This window comes from Mauremys mutica, chromosome 8 (genome assembly GCF_020497125.1).
Source record: "Mauremys mutica isolate MM-2020 ecotype Southern chromosome 8, ASM2049712v1, whole genome shotgun sequence".
Lineage (NCBI taxonomy): Eukaryota > Metazoa > Chordata > Testudines > Geoemydidae > Mauremys > Mauremys mutica.
Genome location: NC_059079.1, coordinates 29407789 through 29427894, shown reverse-complemented (window position 1 = coordinate 29427894; position 20106 = coordinate 29407789). Strand labels below are relative to the sequence as shown.

The 20106-nt window shown below is 43.2% G+C and overlaps 1 protein-coding gene across 4 annotated transcripts in view; it reads left to right on the top strand.

Moving 5' to 3' along the window:
• Positions 1–20106, top strand: part of COL24A1 (collagen type XXIV alpha 1 chain) — a 254256-nt gene that overhangs the window by 6870 nt on the left and 227280 nt on the right. For all 4 annotated transcript variants that reach the window (XM_045027373.1, XM_045027372.1, XM_045027371.1 and 1 more), the window contains exon 2: positions 9515–9579. In XM_045027373.1, the coding sequence (XP_044883308.1) occupies positions 9515–9579 (65 nt within the window). The remainder of the gene's footprint in view (positions 1–9514; positions 9580–20106) is intronic.

The window sequence follows — 20106 nt, the reverse complement described above, 5'->3', positions numbered from 1 at the left end:
AATTTGTCTAGCTTCAACTTCCAGCTTTGAACTGGGTTTTCTTTTGGTGGGGCTTGAATATATTCATGGATTCCGGCAGGCTTCTTGAACTTGCTCTTTGACTTGCTCCCACGCCCCACCCCCCAAAAAGGGCGGTATCTCCCAAATGGCACCCACTTTCAGCACCAAAATGAGCTGTCATTCTCAATAAATTGCATAGATCTGTGATCCTCCCACTCCTTTTATACAGGAAGAGTGAAATAGTTAATAATGTTGACATTTAAATCATCATCACTGGGTATCTGAGTTAACATTTAAATGAAATGAATGGGGCTGCTCACATCTATTGTTCTAGGCTCCCTGCACACTCTTCGCTGCTTAATTTCCAGTTGGTTCACATTTTTAAGCTTTTCTTTGCAACTGTAACAACTAGAGACATGGGGTGTTTTTAGTTCGTTTGTTATTCTGAGCCCTGCATGTCACTGAACAGTCATCAGGTGGTAATAATTTTCAGTCATTGCTGACCAGGGCAGGCTGTGATCATTACTAGTCCCCTGCACTATTCAGTCCCCTAGCTTGAAGAAACTAACAATACTGATGGCCTTAGTCCATATTCTAATGGGCAAGTGTCCACATCACAAAAAGCAATATCAGAATGATCAGTCATTAACACCACTGATTGGCACATTCACTAGGGGTGGTTCAAGTACATTTGATTGCTCCATTCCTTATGTAATTATGTGATTTCCTTCGGCCTACGCTTATATTCAGAATTATGAGAGAGGGTGAGGAGACAAGAATGGATGGGAATAAGGGCGGGGAGGGGACCCAGACTCTAGGACAGGAAATGGGCAGTGGCCAAGTGTCGCTGAAACAGCCCCAGGGGGCCCCAGAGTTCAGAAAGAGGGAGAAAACAGCCAGCAGTTAAGTCAGCTTGAGGTTACTTTGCTTGACTCCCAAACACAGACATTCCCACTTTCCCTGCCTTCATGTCTCATCAGGGAAGGTGGCCCAGCAGGCACAAACATATGAGTTGGGCTAAGGAGACGGGTCAGGAGTCTCTGATGTTCATGAGGCCCTACTGCTCACTCATTCCTCTCTTAAGGTCTGACTGGATAAAGAGTGAGGAGCAGGGCTTGAAACATTTCACTCACTCCTGCTTGCCCAAGGATTAAGAACTTCTTCTAGCTGAGGCAAAGTATAATAAGACTCGTTTTGTAATTTGGGGTTTGTAACTAGGGTCGTGAAGTCCCAGGAAGAAGAGGGTCGAAGCTGAGTTATTCAGCAGAGAAAATGAATAACCTGCTCTAGAAACCCATGGGGAGGGGAAAAAATAACCCCCTTTTAGTGCCAAATCCTCCAAGCCTTATGCAGCAAGCAGTCCCACTGCTTTCAGTGGGACTGCTTATATGAGCAAAGTGGGTAAGAATTGGCCCTTAACCAGCACCAAGACTTGAAAAATTGTGGTCTTGATTGAGAAGTGAGAACTCATGCAAATGAATTTTCATCCCATGACAGCAACTTCCTTAATTCTTCATCCCTCCTCCTCTATAGGCACGGAGCAGCTCTCTTGCGCAACTGCAGATCAGGGGAAAGGCACAATTTACAAAATATTTTACCTGTTGTGGAGTAAAGAAGCAGAAGGAATAGGATTTTCTCAACTATTGGGGGACCTCAGTCCCTATGGTTGTCTTTTAGTCTTTTCCTTGTCTAATTCATTACCTGTTCTTGACATTAGCTGGGGAAGGGAGCTGTATATGCCAGACATTTGTCTTTACCTCTCCATTAATATATCTGCATATCCAATTATATTTCTGTAACCTTCAGCTTTTCAGAATCCTTTGGACTCATCCTGTAATTATTGATGAGTATGTAAAAAATAAATATATGTGACATACAATAGCTATCCCTATTTAATATGAATAGACCTGTTAGAATGTTAAGGAAGAACCACCTTTGCTTTTAGAATATGGGGGTTTCCTTAAGCATAGAATCATAGAATATTAGGATTGGAAGAGACTTCAGGATGTCATCTAGTCCAATCCTCTGCTAAAAGCAGGACCAATCCCAACTAAATCATCCCAACCAGGGCTTTGTCAAGCCAGGCCTTAAAAACCTCTAAGGATGGAGATTCCAGCACCTCCCTAGGTAACCCATTCCAGTGCTTCACCACCCTCCTAGTGAAATGGTTTTTCCTAATATCCAACTTAGATCTCCCCCACTGCAACTTGAGACCATTACTCCTGGTTCTGTCATCTGCCACCACTGAGAACAGCCGAGCTCCATCCTCTTTGGAAACCCCCTTCAGAAGGCTGCTATCAAATCCCCCCTCACCCTTCCCTTCTGCAGACTAAATAATCCCAGTTCCCTCAGCCTCTCCTCATATGTCATGTGCCCCAGTCCCCTAATAATTTTCGTTGCCCTCCTCTGGACTCTCTCCAATTTGTCCACATCCCTTCTGTAGTGGGGGGACCAAAACTGGATGCAATACTCCAGGTGTGGGGAATAATCACTTCCCTTGATCTGCTAGCAATGCTCCTACTAATATAACCCAATATGCTGTTGGCTTTCTTGGCAACAAGGGCACATTGCTGACTCATATCCAGCTTCTCATCCACAGTAATCCCCAGGTCCTTTTCTGCAGATCTGCTCCTTAGCCAGTTGGTCCCCAGCCTGTAGCAGTGCATGGGATTCTTCCTTCCTAAGTGCAGGACTCTGCACTTGTCCTTGTTGAACCTCATCAGATTTCTTTTGGCCCAATCCTCCAATTTCTCTAGGTCACTCTGGACCCTATCCATACCCTCCAGCTTATCTACCTCTCCCTCCAGCTTAGTGTCATCTGAGAACTTGCTGAAGGTGCAATTCATCCCATCATCCAGATCATTAATAAAGATGTTGAACAAAACCGGCCCCAGGACCAACTCCTGGGGCATTCCGCTTGATACCAGCTGCCAACTAGACATCGAGCTGTTGATCATTATCTGTTGGACCCGACAATCTAGCCAGCTTTTTAGCCACCTTATAGTCCATTCATCCAATCCATACTTCTTTAACTTGCTGGCAAGTTAAAGAAGTAGGCAAGCAAGCATCCTGAGTGGAGTCTTAAGTAAAAAATCTTAAACGAATCCACATGTTCCATAGAATCTCTATGGATAGTAATTTCATGCTCTAATAAGAATATAACATTAGAGATCTATTATCGACCACCGGACCAGGATAGTGCTAGTCAGGGGCGGTTCTAGGAATTTTGCTGCCCCAAGCACGGCAGGCAGGCTGCCTTCCGCAGCTTGCCTGCGGGAGGTCCGCCGAAGCCACGGGACCAGCGGACCCTCCGCAGGCAACCCACCGACGGCAGCCTGCCTGCCGCCCTCGCGGCGCCGGCAGAGCGCCCCCCGCAGCTTGCCGCCCCAAGCACGCGCTTGGCTTGCTGGGGCCTGGAGCCGCCCCTGGTGCTAGTGATGATGAAATGCTAAGGGAGATTAGAGAGGCTGTCAAAATTAAGAACTCAATAATAGTGGGGGATTTCAATTATCCCCATATTGACTGGGAACATGTCACCTCAGGACAAAATGCAGAGACAAAATTTCTCGATACTTTAAATGACTGCTTCTTGGAGCAGCTGGTACGTGAACCCACAAGGGGAGAGGCAACTCTCAATTTAGTCCTAAGCGTAGCGCAGGAGCTGGTTCAAGAGGTAACTATAACAGGACCGCTTGGAAATAGTGACCATAATATAATAACATTTAACATCCCTGTGGTGGGAAGAACATCTCAACAGCCCAACACTGTGGCATTTAATTTCAGAAAGGGGAACTATGCAAAAATGAGGGGGTTAGTTAAACAGATATTAAAAGGTACAGTGACTAAAGTGAAATCCCTGCAAGCTGCATGGATGCTTTTTAAAGACACCATAATAGAGGCCCAACTTAAATGTATACCCCAAATTAAGAAACACAGTAAAAGAACTAAAAAAGAGCCACCGTGGCTTAACAATCATGTAAAAGAAGCAGTGAGAGATAAAAAGGCATCTTTTAAAAAGTGGAAGTCATATCCTAGTGAGGTAAACAGAAAGGAGCATTAACACTGCCAAATTAAGTGTACAAATGTAATAAGAAAAGCCAAAGAGTTTGAAGAACGGCTAGCCAAAAACTCAAAAGGTAATAACAAAATGTTTAAGTACATCAGAAGCAGGAAGCCTGCTAATCAACCACTGGGGCCACCTGATGATCGAGATACAAAAGGAGCACTTAAAGACGATAAAGTAATTGCGGAGAAACTAAACGAATTCTTTGCTTCAGTGTTCACGGCTGAGGATATTAGGGAGATTCCCAAACCTGAGCCGGCTTTTGTAGGTGACAAACCTGAGGAACTGTCACAGATTGAAGTGTCACTAGAGGAGGTTTTGGAATTAATTGATAAACTTAACATTAACAAGTAACCGGGACCAGATGTCATTCACCCAAGAGTTCTGAAATAATACTTCCGCAACTTCACATTTGAGTTAACTATGGTTTGTAACCTGTCCTTTAAATTGGCTTCTGTACCCAACAACTGGAAGATAGCTAATGTAATGCCAATATTTTAAAAGGGCTCTAGAGGTGATCTTGGCAATTACAGACTGGTAAGTCTAACATCTGTACCGGGCAAATTAGCTGAAACAATAGTAAAGAATAAAATTGTCAGACACCTAGAAGAACATAAATTGTTGGGCAAAAGTCACATGGTTTCTGTAAAGGGAAATCGTGTCTTACTAATCTATTAGAGTTCTTTGAAGAGGTCAACAAACATGTGGACAAGGGGGATCCGGTGGACATAGTGTACTTAGATTTCCAGAAAGCCTTTGACAAGGTCCCTCACCAAAGGCTCTTACGTAAATTAAGCTGTCATGGGATAAAAGGGAAGGTCCTTTCATGGATTGAGAACTGCTTAAAAGACGGGGAAGAAAGGGTAGGAATAAATGGTAAATTTTCAGAATGAAGAGGGGTAACTAGTGGTGTTCCCCAAGGGTCTGTCCTAGGACCAATCCTATTCAACTTATTCATAAATGATTTGAAGAAAGGGGTAAAAAGTGAGGTGTCAAAGTTTGCAGATGATACTAAACTGCTCAAGACAGTTAGGACCAAAGCAGACTGTGAAGACCTTCAAAAAGATTTAACAAAACTAAGTGATTGGGCAACAAAATTTCAAATGAAATTTAATGTGGATAAATGTAAAGTAATGCGAACTGGAAAAAATAACCCCAACTATACATACAATATGACGGGGGCTAATTTAGCTCAGAGTCGCCCAGAGGACTCAGGGGGCCTGGGGCAAAGTGGGGGAGCTGTGGCACTTTTACTCACCCGGCAGCAGTCCAGGTCTTCGGCAGCACTGAAGGGACCCCCGCCGCCAAAATGCCGCCAAAGACCCGGACCGCCCCCACCCACCCCGGGCGGCCCTGATTTAGCTACAACAGATCAGGAAAAAGATCTTGGAGTCATCATGGACAGTTCCCTGAAGATGTCCACGCAGTGTGCAGAGGCAGTCAAAAAAGCAAACAGGATATTAGGAATCATTAAAAAGGGGATAGAGAATAAGACAGAGAATATATTATTGCCCTTATATAAATCCACGGTACGCCCACATCTTGAATACTGTGTACAGATGTGGTCTCCTCACCTCAAAAAAGATATACTGGCATTAGAAAAGGTTCAGAGAAGGGCAACTAAAATGATTAGGAGTTTGGACCATGTCTCATATGAGGAGAGATTAAAGAGGCTAGGACTTTTCAGCTTGGAAAAGAGGAGACTAAGGGGGATATGATAGAGGTATATAAAATCATGAGTGATGTGGAGAAAGTAGATAAGGAAAAGTTATTTACTTATACACATAATACAAGAACAAGGGGCCACCAAATGAAATTAATGGGCAGCAGGTTTAAAACAAATAAAAGGAAGTTCTTCTTCACACAGCGCACAGGCAACTTGTGGAACTCCTTGCCTGAGGAAGTTGTGAAGGCTAGGACTATAACCGGGTTTAAAAGAGAACTGGATAAATTCATGGAGGTTAAGTCCATTAATAGCTATTAGCCAGGATGGGTAAGGAATGGTGTCCCTAGCCTCTGTTTGTCAGAGGGTGGAGATGGATGGCAGGAGAGAGGTCACTTGATCATTACCTGTTAGTTTCACTCCCTCTGGGGCACCTGGCATTGGCCACTGTCGGTAGACAGGATACTGGGCTAGATGGACCTTTGGTCTGACCCAGTACTGCCATTCTTATGTTCTTATGAGTCCTGTTAATGAAATTGTTGGGATTATTTTGTTTGTTTTTGTTCATTTGGGAGTCAAATTGATGCTTAAAAAAGTCACTAATAACAGTGGGTTGAGGTTGAGCCATGCACACTGTGGGCAGGTACAATACAAGCATCCATACATAGGTATTTTTGTTACAGCAGCTAAAATCTGACCTCCTAGCTTTGAGCATCTCATGGGTAAAGTCAGACAGTGTCAGGTTGTATGATATATATACGAATGGGGATTACTATGTGCTCACATTCACTTGTGACATTACATTAGGATTTGGATTCAGGTCTCCAGAAATGAAAGCCTAAAATGCAAACCCATTGCATCACCTGGGTTTCAGATGTCAGCCAGTGGTTTTTGCTGGTGAATGGCAGCTAAAAATGCTTGTAAAAGGCATTTCTTGCTGTGAAGGCAAGAAGAACTACAGCAATTCCATCAGCCATGAAAGAAAGCAGGAAAAGCAGAGCCAAAAAACTGAATAGCTATTTTAAAATATAAATGTGTCCTGCATGTGTGTGTAAAGAAATAGGTAACAAAGATATCTGCAGTTTGACTCACACTTATAGGGTGGGATTTTGAATGTTGACCCCATTCTCCTGCCATTTAAATCAGTGGTAAAATTTCCAGTGATTTTTCAGTGAAAGCAGTTAGATCAACAATGAGCACCTTTGAAAATCCCACCTATTATATATGCATATCTCTTTTAAAAAACTTTTAGTTGTAAGCAGCAATTAAGGTTACAAACCTGTAGTTACCCAGATTTCTTATCTATGAACTCTTTTCCATGGCTTAGGTGTCTAAAAAGCACCTACAGTAAATCCATATAAAGTTACCTAAATAAGACTCTGACGTCCTTTGAAAATAAGGCCACTTACCTAGTTTGACAATTTGGGGCTTACCTTCTTAAGAATTCTATGCAAGCCTTATACAGTGAAAACTTTCCTTTGATTTGTGACAGATTGCATCATAAGGGCATATCTAGCGCTGTAGCTATACCTAGTTTAATTTTGTACATATTGCTATTTTTTCCTAAGCATCTGAAATATTATACAGTTAATAGAATATTTAGCCTAATATATCAGTAATGGAGGGTGGTTCTTGGGTGATGTCAGTGTCACTTGCTCAGTCAGCCAGAAAAGAACAACAAAGATGTTACCACCTGGAGTATTTTTTAAAGTATCTTTTTAAAACAAAACACCTTTGATGAATTGTACTTGTTGGGTCTATAAAATTCACTCCTGCCACATAGTATCTACCATGGGCGTTTGTCTTCAGAACATCAGTGGCCAGAGGACTCAGACAGAGTGGTTTCAGCTGCAGTGAAAATGTGTGTCTTCAGGAAGGACTATATTAGAAGAATGAGCTGTTGAGATCCATTGCTGTGTGGATGTGGGCAGAGCTGATAGTGGGATACTATGAACAGAATTTGTCTGTAGGAAGCTATTTATTGGTGAATACTTGCTGCACGTATCCTGTTTGTTGGAAGGGACACTGGTGTTTTCAAAATCCGTGAGTCTCCTCTTCCACTAGTATTAGTTAGAAGTAACTCCTTTTAAGCCAATGGAGTTACACCACTATAAACCTGTATAAGTGAGAGGCAAATTAGTCTGATATATTTAAATAAAACATTGGCTTTACCTCTGTTACTAGTAGTATGTCAGTCATCCAACTTACTTTTCCACTTTGTGTTTGTTTTCTTGTTTCATTTCACTCATACTTTGATTCTCCTTCACTAGCACGTTGCTAATGTGTTTGAGTTATGAACATTCTAAAGAAATGTTTAAATCCAAACAAGATACTGTTTTCACTCGAATTCTTACAAAATCATAGAACATTTCTCCTCATAGATCTTGTAAAAACTCATTTGCACAAATTTTGGGCCTAAGGTGACCCTTTAATGAACTCTGGGTGGAAGAAGTCCTTTTGTTTAAACTTTAGCCAGAAGAAGCCTATTTGCTGGTGCTATTTGAATCAGTTGTTTATCCTGTACTTGACCTTGATTTACATAATTTGAGCAATAATCTGATGAAATTGAATCCCATTGAACTACAGGTGTTTAGTTGAGACTTGTAGCTCTAAAATATTTTCCCCCTTTAATTCAGCTGCTATGCTGATATAGAGCCTGACCCTACAGACACATAGTGTTGGATCTAGTGTTTATTACCATGACTAGTCCCACTGAAGCCAATGTGGCTATTCACAGTAGTAAGCACTGTGGTAGTAAATGTTTGCAGAATTGGGTCCATATGTACAATAATGTGAAATGTTTGAAGAACTGATATTCTCTTGTAGGGACAATTCTTATTTAATACTGTATAAATAAGAGCTGCTACTGTTAAATTATTTCTAAGTCTGGTTCTTTCACTTTGGAATATCCACCAAAATTAGAAGGATTTAAGAAAGAAATGTAATGCGATAAAATCAAGAGTAAAAATTAACTGAAATTGTAAAATGTCATTGTCACAGTTGATTTTCCTTCTGCATTACACAGATTTAGTGTTAATGGACTCTTGCTCAAAAAATCCAGACACATTATCTAAATGGATCTTACTTAATCTATTTTTGTTGCTATCTATGCTCATGGGTCACCTGAGAATACAGGAGTGCCCCTCTGAGCATGGAGTCTTATTCCAAAGATGTTCTGTGATTTTTATACCACTAGGAGAGCATGATACACTGCCTCCTGGGAAACACTAGCGGTTATAACTGGGGTCTTGGTCATGCAAGTAGAAAAGAAGGAAGTAAAAGACCTACACAATTATTAGTTACTGCACACCATTTTCATTTCTGGATAAACTGATAGAATATGCAATAAAATTGGTAGTGGGTACAATGCACAATGATCATCATGTGTAACAAATTGTCATGTCTTATATTTTCATTACAATAGTATTTTTCTAGAAAGTAGTTTACTATATAACAGCCTCTAAATATGAAACAGATACAATAAAATAATTTCAAAATTATATAATTGACTCTGATTCACAAGACAATGTAGAATGTATCTACTGGGTATGTGTTGGTTGAAACGTGAGGACATATTATCCTTGACCCTTGTGTGAAACTTCCTATCAGCATCAATGGAAAGTTCTACAATCTGAGGGTACTGTGTCTCTGATCCATAACTAAGTGAAATCAATAAGAGTCTTTTTGTTGACTTCAAATGGCTTTGATTCAGGCCTTCTAAATCCCAGGGAGTTTTAAACTGTTGATTGATTAAGAATTTTTTCACATTAAATTTTTTTTTCTTTTAGGAAAACCCTCCTCCTTTTTCTTGCGATATGCATAGCTGTGGGTGCCGCACAAATGCCAGCACAAGGTGAGAAGACTTCCTTATAACAGAGTATTTGAATAATCTGCCACTAGAGGGGAAAAAAAGTAAATGGCTTCTGGTAGTAATGACCTTAAATTCAGCTGTTCAAAAGTTACTAATCTAAATGTCAGATAGAGTACAATGAGATCATAAGTTCAAATTAACCATTTGGAAAAGATGACCTTTTGAAAATAACTCAGATTTTCTGTCTATGAAATTGCTTACATATTTAACCAAAGTCTTTATAAAAGAGAAGTCTTGTACAGTGAAAAGGCTTTGATTGTGTCGTCATTGTAAGTGGGTGTTCTTGGGGGTGGTGAACTGGGGCTGAGTTACCTTTGCACTTCTTAAGACTTTGCAAGAAAACAAGGGTCTGTAATAAGTGCTTAGTCGAGATGAGCATTATTAGGCAAAAAGTGAAATTTGCATGTTAGCTTATTTTTGTATTCAAATAGATGTTGGTTAGGAAATAGGGTGGTGTTTTGTTTTGGTCTGCTTGGTGCCCTGGGACTACCAGATGTGAAGGGTTACATCAGAGACAGCTGAGGAACATGCATCCTAAATTGATGAAAGTTAATGTGTCAGGATGGTAATTTTTGGCTGCCAGTAATGGGTCATGGATAGCACTGAGTGCCTGTCATGTAAATTGCCCTTCACTGTCTAGGCAGCACACAAAATGACTTCACCTTTGAAATAAATGGTCACTCTTGTCTGGTGACTAGACTCACCACAAAGAGAACCAAACCAAACAACTGGAATATGTTTTAAAGAAAAGGACTGATTCCTGATTATAGTGTGCTGGAGTCTGTAGGGATGAATCAGCTGCTGAGTACCCTCCTCCCCATGTACCACTTTGCACTGTTACCTATCAGTTGCAATATTTTTCTGTTCTCGTTTTCTTCTTTGTCTTGTGTTTTTTGTTCCTGGATGTTTCTTCTTTTCCTTTCTTGCTCTTAATTTTTTCCTCCACTACTTGTTTATTTCTCCCCTGCTCTCTCCATCCTCCCCTGGTAAGACTGTCTCCCTATTCTCCCATTCAGCAGCATGCTATATGCTGCCTGGGATGTTGCTAATTTCCTTGTGCTGCTCTTAACTGAGCCAAGTTCTGCAACGGAAGAGAGAGAAAGTTTGGCCTTGCAGACTGAGCCTACAGCCATATATGTACATGGACTGCTCCCATGGCCAGCTACTTTAGGGGCCACCTAAGGAACAGGGAGGGAAGGTGGGTGGATTTAAGCAGTCAGCTTCCACTTTTCCTGAAGCAGCAGAAGTGGTAAGAGATACTAGTGATGGGCTTGGCATTATGGAGTGATGGTAGCTGCGCTATAGATAAGGATGGAGCTAGCTTCCTATTATATATCCAGTTTTCACCCAACCTCTCCAAATTTCTCCAAAAGATACCAAGTTCCCCCAAAATTTCACATGCCACGTGTCATCCCCAGGAGGAAATTTTCTGGGAAGATTGACAAAATATCAGAAAAGGAGTTTTAAAGCTATAGCAGAACAGTGCTCCTACCATTAGGAGGTGCAAATGTGCCTTCTGCTGTCCTCGTAAGCAGCCTGATACCCTGAGGGGCTTGTTAGGTGAAGGAATGCCCTGTCTGTGCTCCTTGTACCAGGAGGGGACTCGTGTAGAAGCTACTATTGCAGCTCTACACTACCCAGAAATGCCACTAGGAAGGGGGAATCCTGCACTGGTTGCCTGAGCAGTTTTAGGGCTGCTTTGCCTGGGAAGGATTATTTCGTGCTTGGGAATTGTCTGGTTCCCTTAACTGTTAATTTTCAGTCTTTTCAATCTTTGGGCTGGGTCTTCAATCCATGCAGGGACTGAAGGTGGCAGGTACAGAGTGTGCTTCATGCTGAGCAGGTATCTCAGCAGGAGCATGTTACACTCTTGCTTTGTGATCTGCCTATAAAACCCTAACTGGCCTTGGACCTGCATACTTCCCAGCCTGCTTGTCTCTCTGCCACAGCTAAGATCAGTGGAAGCACTCAAGCTGACTCTCTTTGAGTATCAGGGAGGGAGTTGTTGGCAGGGCATTTTATCTTGCCATTTATCCACTTGTATAGCCCTCTCAGCCTAGTATTTGAGAACCTTTTGGCTTTGGAACTTGCTTCCCACTTGGTCTGAAATCATCCAGGTTTATTAATCCCTAGGGCACACTGAAAAGTTTACCTTTCACAAGGGATTTGGAGAAGGGGATTTTGCTGAGGAGCTATCATTAGTTAGTTTTCACACCTTTACTTTGCTGTAAGTACTATCTAATTCAGTGGTTCTCAAACTTTTGTACTGGTGACCCCTTTCACACAGCAAGCCTCTGAGTGTGACCTCCCCTTATAAATTAAAAACCCATTTTAATATATTTAACACCGTTAGAAATGCTGGAGGTGAAGCGGAGTTTGGGCTGGAGGCTGACATTTTGCGACCCCCCCAATGTAATAATCTCACGACCCCCTGAGGAGTCCCGACCCCCAGTTTGAGAACCCCTGATCTAATTAGTGCTGTGTGCAGTGGAGGTTGCTGCAGGTTTAATGTTTATTTGGTGGGTTTAAAATGATTGCCAAGGATGCCTAGAGTTTAGGACACACACCTGTTCTTAGAAGTCTATGTAGATAAAATACAGCGGCAGAGTGATTTGGAATCATGCAATTTTTCTACCCCAGCCTCATGCTCCCAGGTTAGAGGAAAAAGCAGATCTGAGGAGCCATTCTGATGCATCAAGAAGAATTTGTCCCATATATTTCACATCCACATAAGCATATGAACTTTCAAAGGTGTTTTTTTGCCCCTCTATGAACATGAATATAAGAATGGCCATACTGGGTCAGACCAAAGGTCCATCTAGCCCAGTATCCTGTCTTCTGACAGCGGTCAATGCCAGGTGCCCCAGAGGGAATGAACAGAACAGGTATCATCAAGTGATCCATCCCCTGTTGCCCATTCCAAGCTTCTGGCAAAGAGAGGCTAGGGACACCATTCTAATAGAATTCATTGTTAAGCGCACACTGCAAAGTGAAAAGAACCCCAAAAATTGCATTAAAAGATAGCGAAGGTTGTAACTTAACCCATCAAATGTATGGAAGTTTTCAGAATAACATCTTACTTAGGCACAAGAGAACACATTATTGTTCTTCTACTGAAGCTTATTGTGACCACTTATTCAGAGCCTGATCCTTAATTCTGAATCCCATTTTTTTTTCTTGGCTTAGGTAACAAACTTAACATTCTTATATTTGAATTTCTTTTATAACATGTTTCATGAAGAAATCTTGCTACAAGTATCTTGCTACACTCTTGTAGACATTACCCCCTTTGTAGCTGATATCCGTTCTATGTAACTCAATGGGAAATCTCCTTAAATGAAAATTCCCCCTAAAGCAGATGTCCTATGCAATACTTCAGTTCTATTTAAGTCCTATATTAAGGGCTTAGTTGGGACCAAAATAATACACTTGGCCTTGCGATGGCAGCCTGTACCAGCATGAATTTCGCCTAGCATGTGGTTCTTTGGAGGTAGTAATATAAAAGGCTGTAAAAAGTAGTTATACATACAAAGTCACTAATTTCTAAAAGTTTTCTGCTTTAAAACATATGTGGGTTATTTTAAATAGGAAAAGGCATCAGGACATATTGAGATGCCCAGGCCTGCAAAATTTCAGTTCTTAAAAATCTCTCTTTAAGAAGTCGCTTAAATGTATGGTAGATTGCAGAATGATTTGTGAGAGAGAAAATTGCTTAGATTTCTCAGAATCAAAAGAAATTCAAAGAAAGAAGCAGCAAAATATCAGACAATTCAAGCAGCCTATCCCTCTGTCAAACTACATAGCTGATCCAGAGACAGTACTAAGCTGCTCACAGAATTATCTAGGGAGTTTGCCAAAGATTAGATGCCAGCCATTAAGAATATCTTAGTACCTGGTTTCTGATTGATATGTTGGAAGGAGTGGTTATATTGGTAGTTATTCTGCCAAACATCATGTTTCTGGGTGGAGTAATTAATATGCATTCCCTCCTCTCTTGTTCTTACAAGGCAGCTATGCACACATGGCTTGAGAAGCAATGCATTGTGTAAATGTCCTTGTATGTATCGGGCCTAAGCCGCAAGTGGGGAACTCTGCATGCACAACCCACAGGTCTAATTGGTACTCACTGCCAGGGCCGGCTCCAGGCACCAGCATTCCAAGCTGGTGCTTGGGGCAGCATTCTGCAAGGGTCGGCAGTCCCTGTTGCTTTGCCCCCAAGCAGCGCGCTGAATTGCCACCGTGGACGGTGGGGGCAGTCCGTGCGCCGTTAGGGCGGCAGGTGCGTTTCCGCGGTGAGGGCAATTCGGCGGCAGCTTCTATGTTTAGCTGTCCGGGGCGGCTTCAGCTAAACATAGAAGCGACTGCCGAATTGCCGCCGCCGCGGAAACGTGCCTGCCGCTCTAAGGGCAGATGGACTGCCCCCGCTGCCCGCGGCGGCAATTCGGCGCGCTGCTTGGGGCGGTGAAAACTGTAGAGCAGTGAATCACTGCTCCACTTATTCCACTGGGTCTCAAGCATCAGTCGGAGGAGTGCTCCCCATGTTAACTAAAACCTGATGCAGCATAGGGAGTGCTTAGCAACTGGACTTGTACAGCGATGTTGAGCTGGCCAGTCGTATTTACCCACTGCAGAGTTGACCAAACAGCTAGAAGGGTACATTCCCGCGTACTAGGAGGGCTGAAGTGGGGAGGACACCCCAAGTAGCTCGTCCTCTAGGGTAACCGGACAGCAAATGTGAAAAATCGAGATGGGGTGGGGGGTAATAGGAGCCTATATAAGAAAAAGACCCAAAAATCGGGACTGTCTCTATAAAATCGGGACATCTGGTCACCCTATCTTCCTCACAGCTGCCATGAGTGGCAGGGATAGCAAAAAGAGATAAGAGAGACATAGGTGTTGGAACTAAAGGTACTGGGGGTGCTGACACACCCCCTGGCTTAAAGTGGTTTCATCATACCCAGGGTTCACAGTTTGGTTCAATGGCTCTCAGCACCCCCACTATACAAAATGTGTCAGCCCTCCTGAAGGTAGGATGGAAATGCAGAGCCATAAAACAATCAGGGTGTTGTATTCTGACAATGCTACATAGTGATTGCTGCAGTTTATATGTCACTGTTGCCACACAACACTGCAGTTTCAGTCTCTTGTGCTGTCATTATTTGGGGCTGTTATGATTATATATCTGCTGGTGAACTGGGCATCCAGGTCACCTGACTCCCAATGCGGTGCCTAGAGCTGGTTGAAAATTTCCTGGCAATGTATTTTTCAGTGGAAAATGGCTTTTTGGTGGATGTTTACATTTTGACATGTTAAAATCCATTTCTGGCAATTTTTTGAGGTTTTAGATGAAAAACACAAAAAACTTTAAATTTTGCAGTTTTCAGTGGCCAAAAACTGGGGGGAGGGGCTGTTGGTTTTTCAGTGGTCTTCACTACTATTGGTGGATGGTGCCACAAAGGGATAGGGAAGAGAGAGAGCCAAAGTTTATTCCACCACCCCCCTTCACTCCCCATACCCTCAGTGATGGAACAACTCAATGAATTTTGCAGGGCATTAGGGAAGAAGGAGAAAAGCATCAGGCTGCAAAAGCCATAGCAATTTGTGTGACAAATATGCTCTTATTTACTGGGTAAAAGAGTAAGTGAAGACAGATGATGTGCAGACATACATAAGGGAAAACAACTGACCTTTAATGGGTATAGAAAATAATGGCTTTCATAATGGGGAAAGAGTTCAGAGGATTACATGTTCCTAAAACCCATGATGAATTTTGAAAGCTAAAACCAAACTTTATGTATTCAAAAGCGACCAAAAAACCCACACACTTGACCAGAAATCAAATACCCAGAAACAGTTTGTAGCTGCATGTTAGGACATAGACAGTGTGAGTATGGCAGTATAGTTGGGGTGATTTGTTGCTACTTAATCTTTTGTGTCTCTTTTTCCATTCTGTGCTTGCTTTGTTTTTAGCCCTCTCCTGAGCTATCACTTGTTCATAGGGCACTAGTATATTGCGGGTGTAAAAAGCATTTATGCTTTCTTTTTCACGAGGATCTTTGGTTCTTTTCCTTTTTCCATTATTCTTTTATGATGGAATTAGAGAGATTCTTTTTTCCATTCTTTGAAACAAGAAAAACTAAATTTATCCTGCTTTTGTATCTTAGCAAACTAAGAGAATAGCTTCTAAAAACTCTTGGAGCATCGGGTACTTTTCAAAATAAACAGAATGAGGAACCAAGAATTGAGCACAATTTCTCTACGGTTGTTGGCACAGATACTAACGTGATTTTCACTCCCACTCACACTGACTTTAGAAAGTTTGTGTGCTGCGGATTTCAAGTGTCTCAGCAAACAGTCCACCTTTTAGCTCACCTCTACTGTGATGTCCATGTTTACTCTTCTCACTTGCTTAAATGACAACCAGATTCACCAATGACATTTCCACCCATACAGTTTATTGAAAAAAAGGCCATGAAATGAAAATGAATATTATTGATTTTAGAAATCATAAGGATGAAAACACTGCAAGGTTACAGTACTCGTGTTGATGGATAAGGATATTTAACTTGGAACTTTGAAGTCACAGGAGGCTTGCCATCTTAGACCTTTCTCCATTTAATATGCAAAATGACTGCTGCTCATTAACTTATTTATTCATAATTTCTTTTAAAGCTCTGTAAACTGAAATATTTGAGCCATTCACCAAATAGTCTTCCCATACTACCTCCCCACAATGAATCACAACAACCAGCTAGAAGGATAAACTCTAGAGGTGGGAGTGCAGCTCAAATTCCATGGCCCTTCAGTTCTTCACCTGTTAGGTTCCAGTTGTAGTGATGATTTTTGTGATTTGGGCACACATACTGAACCGTTAAGACCACAAACCTCATTCCCACAGGCAGTGATGGGCTCCCAAAATCCTAATAACCGGTTCCCTACTGGATCCTCGGTGGCACTTCGGTGGCGGGGAGGTGGGCGGGGTCTTCACTCACTCCGGGTTTTCGGCGGCATTTTGGCGGCGGTTCCTTCTCCCGGTGCAAGTGAAGGACCCGCTGCCAAAGTGCCAACAAAGACCTGGTAGGGAACCACGCGGTGAGTACAAGCCCCACATGCCTGTCTCCCCCACCCATCCGACCCCAACGCACATCCTGCCCCGCCGACTACCTCCCTCAGAACCCACAACCCATCAACCCCTCCACTCCTTGTCCCTGACCACCCCCTCCTGAGACCCTCCACCCTAACAGCCCTGCAGGACCCAACCCCTTACCCAACTCACCCCGCTCCCTGTCCCTTGACTGCCCTGACCCCATCCACCACCACCCCAACAGACCCCGGAACTCCCACGCCTACCCAAGCCCCCCATTCCCCGTCCCCTGACCACCACCCCAGAAACTCCAACCCCTCCAACCGCTCCCTGCCCCTTATCCAACCCCTCCTCCCAGCCCCGGCCCAGCCCCCTTACCATGCTGCTCAGGACAGCGTGTATGGATGCTGCGCGGCCCGCTGGAGCTCGCAGCCCCACCCCCTTACCATGCCACTCAAAGCGACAGGAGCTGCAGAACTGCCCAGAGCACTGGCGCTGGCGGCGTGGCGCGCTGGGGCTCTGTGAGGGGGGGGGAAGCGGGGGAGGGGCTGGGGGATCCTCCCCAGCTGGGAGCTCAGGTGGGCCGGACAGGACGGTCCCACGGGCCGGATGTGGCCGATGGAGTTTGCCCACCTGCCAGCCCCTTTACCAACTGGTTCTGCACCGGCTTCTAAATTTAACAACCGGTTCTTGCGAACCGGTGTGAACCGGCTCCAGCTCACCACTGCCCACAGGCCACTGAATAGCCATCATGAAGTAATAACTTTTGGTCATTGATCTGGGGATGAAAGTGTCTATATCCTATTACAAATCCTCTGAGCTACCTAGTCAACCATTATGGGCAAGATTCTGGCTGGTTCTTAAATGGGTGCACAATAGTGGGATGGGGGGCATATAAGGAGCTGTGGTCCCCCTTCCAGAGCCCATGCAAGGGCCAGTGTAATCCCTGCACTCTGGACCTACTCCTTTGGTGGTGCACAGTACCCTAAAGAAGCCAGGGCCAGAGCTTCATTTTTCCCTCCCCATGCCAAACACAACACGCACTGGCCAATGGAGCAGGCTGGCTGCACTGGAGGGAGTATACTGCACCCAGCTAAGGAGTGTGGCAGCAGACAAGTAGCCTCTAAGCTCTGGAAGAAATTCTGGCTCTTTGAAGCACAATGCCTCCTAGTGTTTCCCTAGGGCAGTGTGGCACCTCACAGCACTGCTGTCCCTTTCTCTGGGCTAAGTGTATCTGACACAATCAAGCTCTGTGATAATACTGTGCTGATGCATTTTTAAGAGGGAAGCTCTTAGCTAGGTTATTGAGGGCCTCCTTCCTGTGCTGTATTTCTAAAGGCGATAGGATTGTATTAAGTCCATCAATGTCATCTTTACATTTGAACTGCCTGACTTTGGGCAGTTGTGTTATTACTTCAGAGGGAGGTACAGTATTTTTAATGGACAGTGATTTAAAAAAATAATTAATAGCCCAATTTGTTTGAGCCATCTCTGATTTATCCTTCAACGCTGATCCTTCTGACAAAGTCCGTGCTTACGCATGTCGTTTTGCAAACACAAACACAATCCATCACAAACGTAAGGTGTTTATAGCGTTAAAATGTGCCATTTAGGCACAGCCTGGAATTAGGAGGACACTTCCCCTGGGGGTAGCACCAAACCTTTTGTAGGGTGCAATTTGTTCCATCCTGTGCAGCCAACCGCCTCAGCTGGCCACTGCGTAGAGGGCTCAGAGCCATGGCTGCTGCCTCCTTTGGGGTGTCATTTCCTCAGGGGAGCACCTGCACTCCCCAGAGCATAGGAACTATAATTTTACCTGGTCTTTGCAAGAGCAATGCAAGTACTTCTTCCCCCTGTGCACACATGTCATGACTAAGCAGAATCTAGCCCATGGCAAATCATGATTTTTCATTACCAGATGCATTAAATTTGGCAGTTGCATAGCAATCAAGTATTTCCTATTAGTTTATGATGGATTAAAATACAGCCTGGATAAATTACCACATATACTTGTTCATTAGCCCATTTGTTTATAAGCTGACCCCCCCAAGATGGATAGGTAAAAATACCAAAAACTGTAAGACCCTTTCATAAGCCTGCCCTATATTTCAGGGGTTGGCAAACTTTGGCTCCTGGCCCATTAGGGTAAGCCGCTAGTGGGCCTGGACGTTTTGTTTGTGGTACCTGGAGCGTTCACAGGCATGGAGCCCCTCACTTCCCAGTGGCCGCAGTTCGCCGTTCCCAGCCAATGGGAGCTACGGGACGTGGCATCACTTCCCGCAGCTCCCGTTGGCTGGGAATGGTGAACCGTGGCCACAGAGAGCTGAGGGGCTCCATGTCTGTGAACACTCCAGGTAAACAAAATGACAATGTATTAGATATTCAATTCAATGATTCCATAGAGTTTAAAATCATCAAATTTTGGTGTAGACCCGTTTATAAGCTGACCCCCACTCTTTGATGTGTCACTTTTTTACCAAAAATATTCGGCTTATGAATGAGTATATACGGTAATTACTTTGTGGCATCCTAAGAAATTGTCAGGTATCTATGATTTTCTCCAAAGATATGCTTTCCGTTGCCCCGGTCTGTGCTGGCTACCTGCCAGTACAATCTTGGCACTACTGCAAACTCTGTAAAGGTGTGTAATTAATTTTCAAGCTGTACAGTGCACTCAGGTTTATGCTTTTGGTTCCAATTTTTAAAACACTTCCAAGGAAATCTCCAGCTTTTTTGTATTATCTATAGAAACTGAGCCAAGATGTGTCTATTCTTAACATTTGCTACTAATATGCTCAGTAAACAGAGAGTGGGAGAGTTGGAAAAGGAAATCTAATATTGTGAATATCCATTTGTTTCAATTGCTGTCTTTTCATTTTATTTGTAGCTATGCCTCCACTCCCTTAACCTTGGCAGAAATCCTTAGCCTCCACTGGCCACTCCCAATTTCATTTAAACCACTTAATAGTTAAAAAGCCTCAGCTTTATTTACATAATGCAAACACAAATTACATAGCACAAAGTACCCTCTGCCAAAATACGATGGAAAATACTAATCTCTCCCCAGGCAGGGGTAATAGCTTAATGGTCCCACTGTTGGATACCAAACAAATTCAACCAGAGGCCTACTCTCTCATCTCTATTAATTGATCAGAATATATTCACCCTCTGGGAGGAAATAGGATTTTATTCCCCACTCAGGGCCAAAACTAGTTTGTACAGCAAGGATCCTTCTGAGGTGACCCACACACTTGTAGTAGCAATCTCGTGAGTGCTACATGTTAATGGATTACAACATTTTTCTCTCTTCCACTATAATGAAATCCTAGTTTAAATCATTTCTGTATAGCTGCAGCCTCTTGATCAACAGAAAGGATGGGGGCAGGATGGGGACTTTTTAGCCTAAGAGCTAAACGATGGAGAGC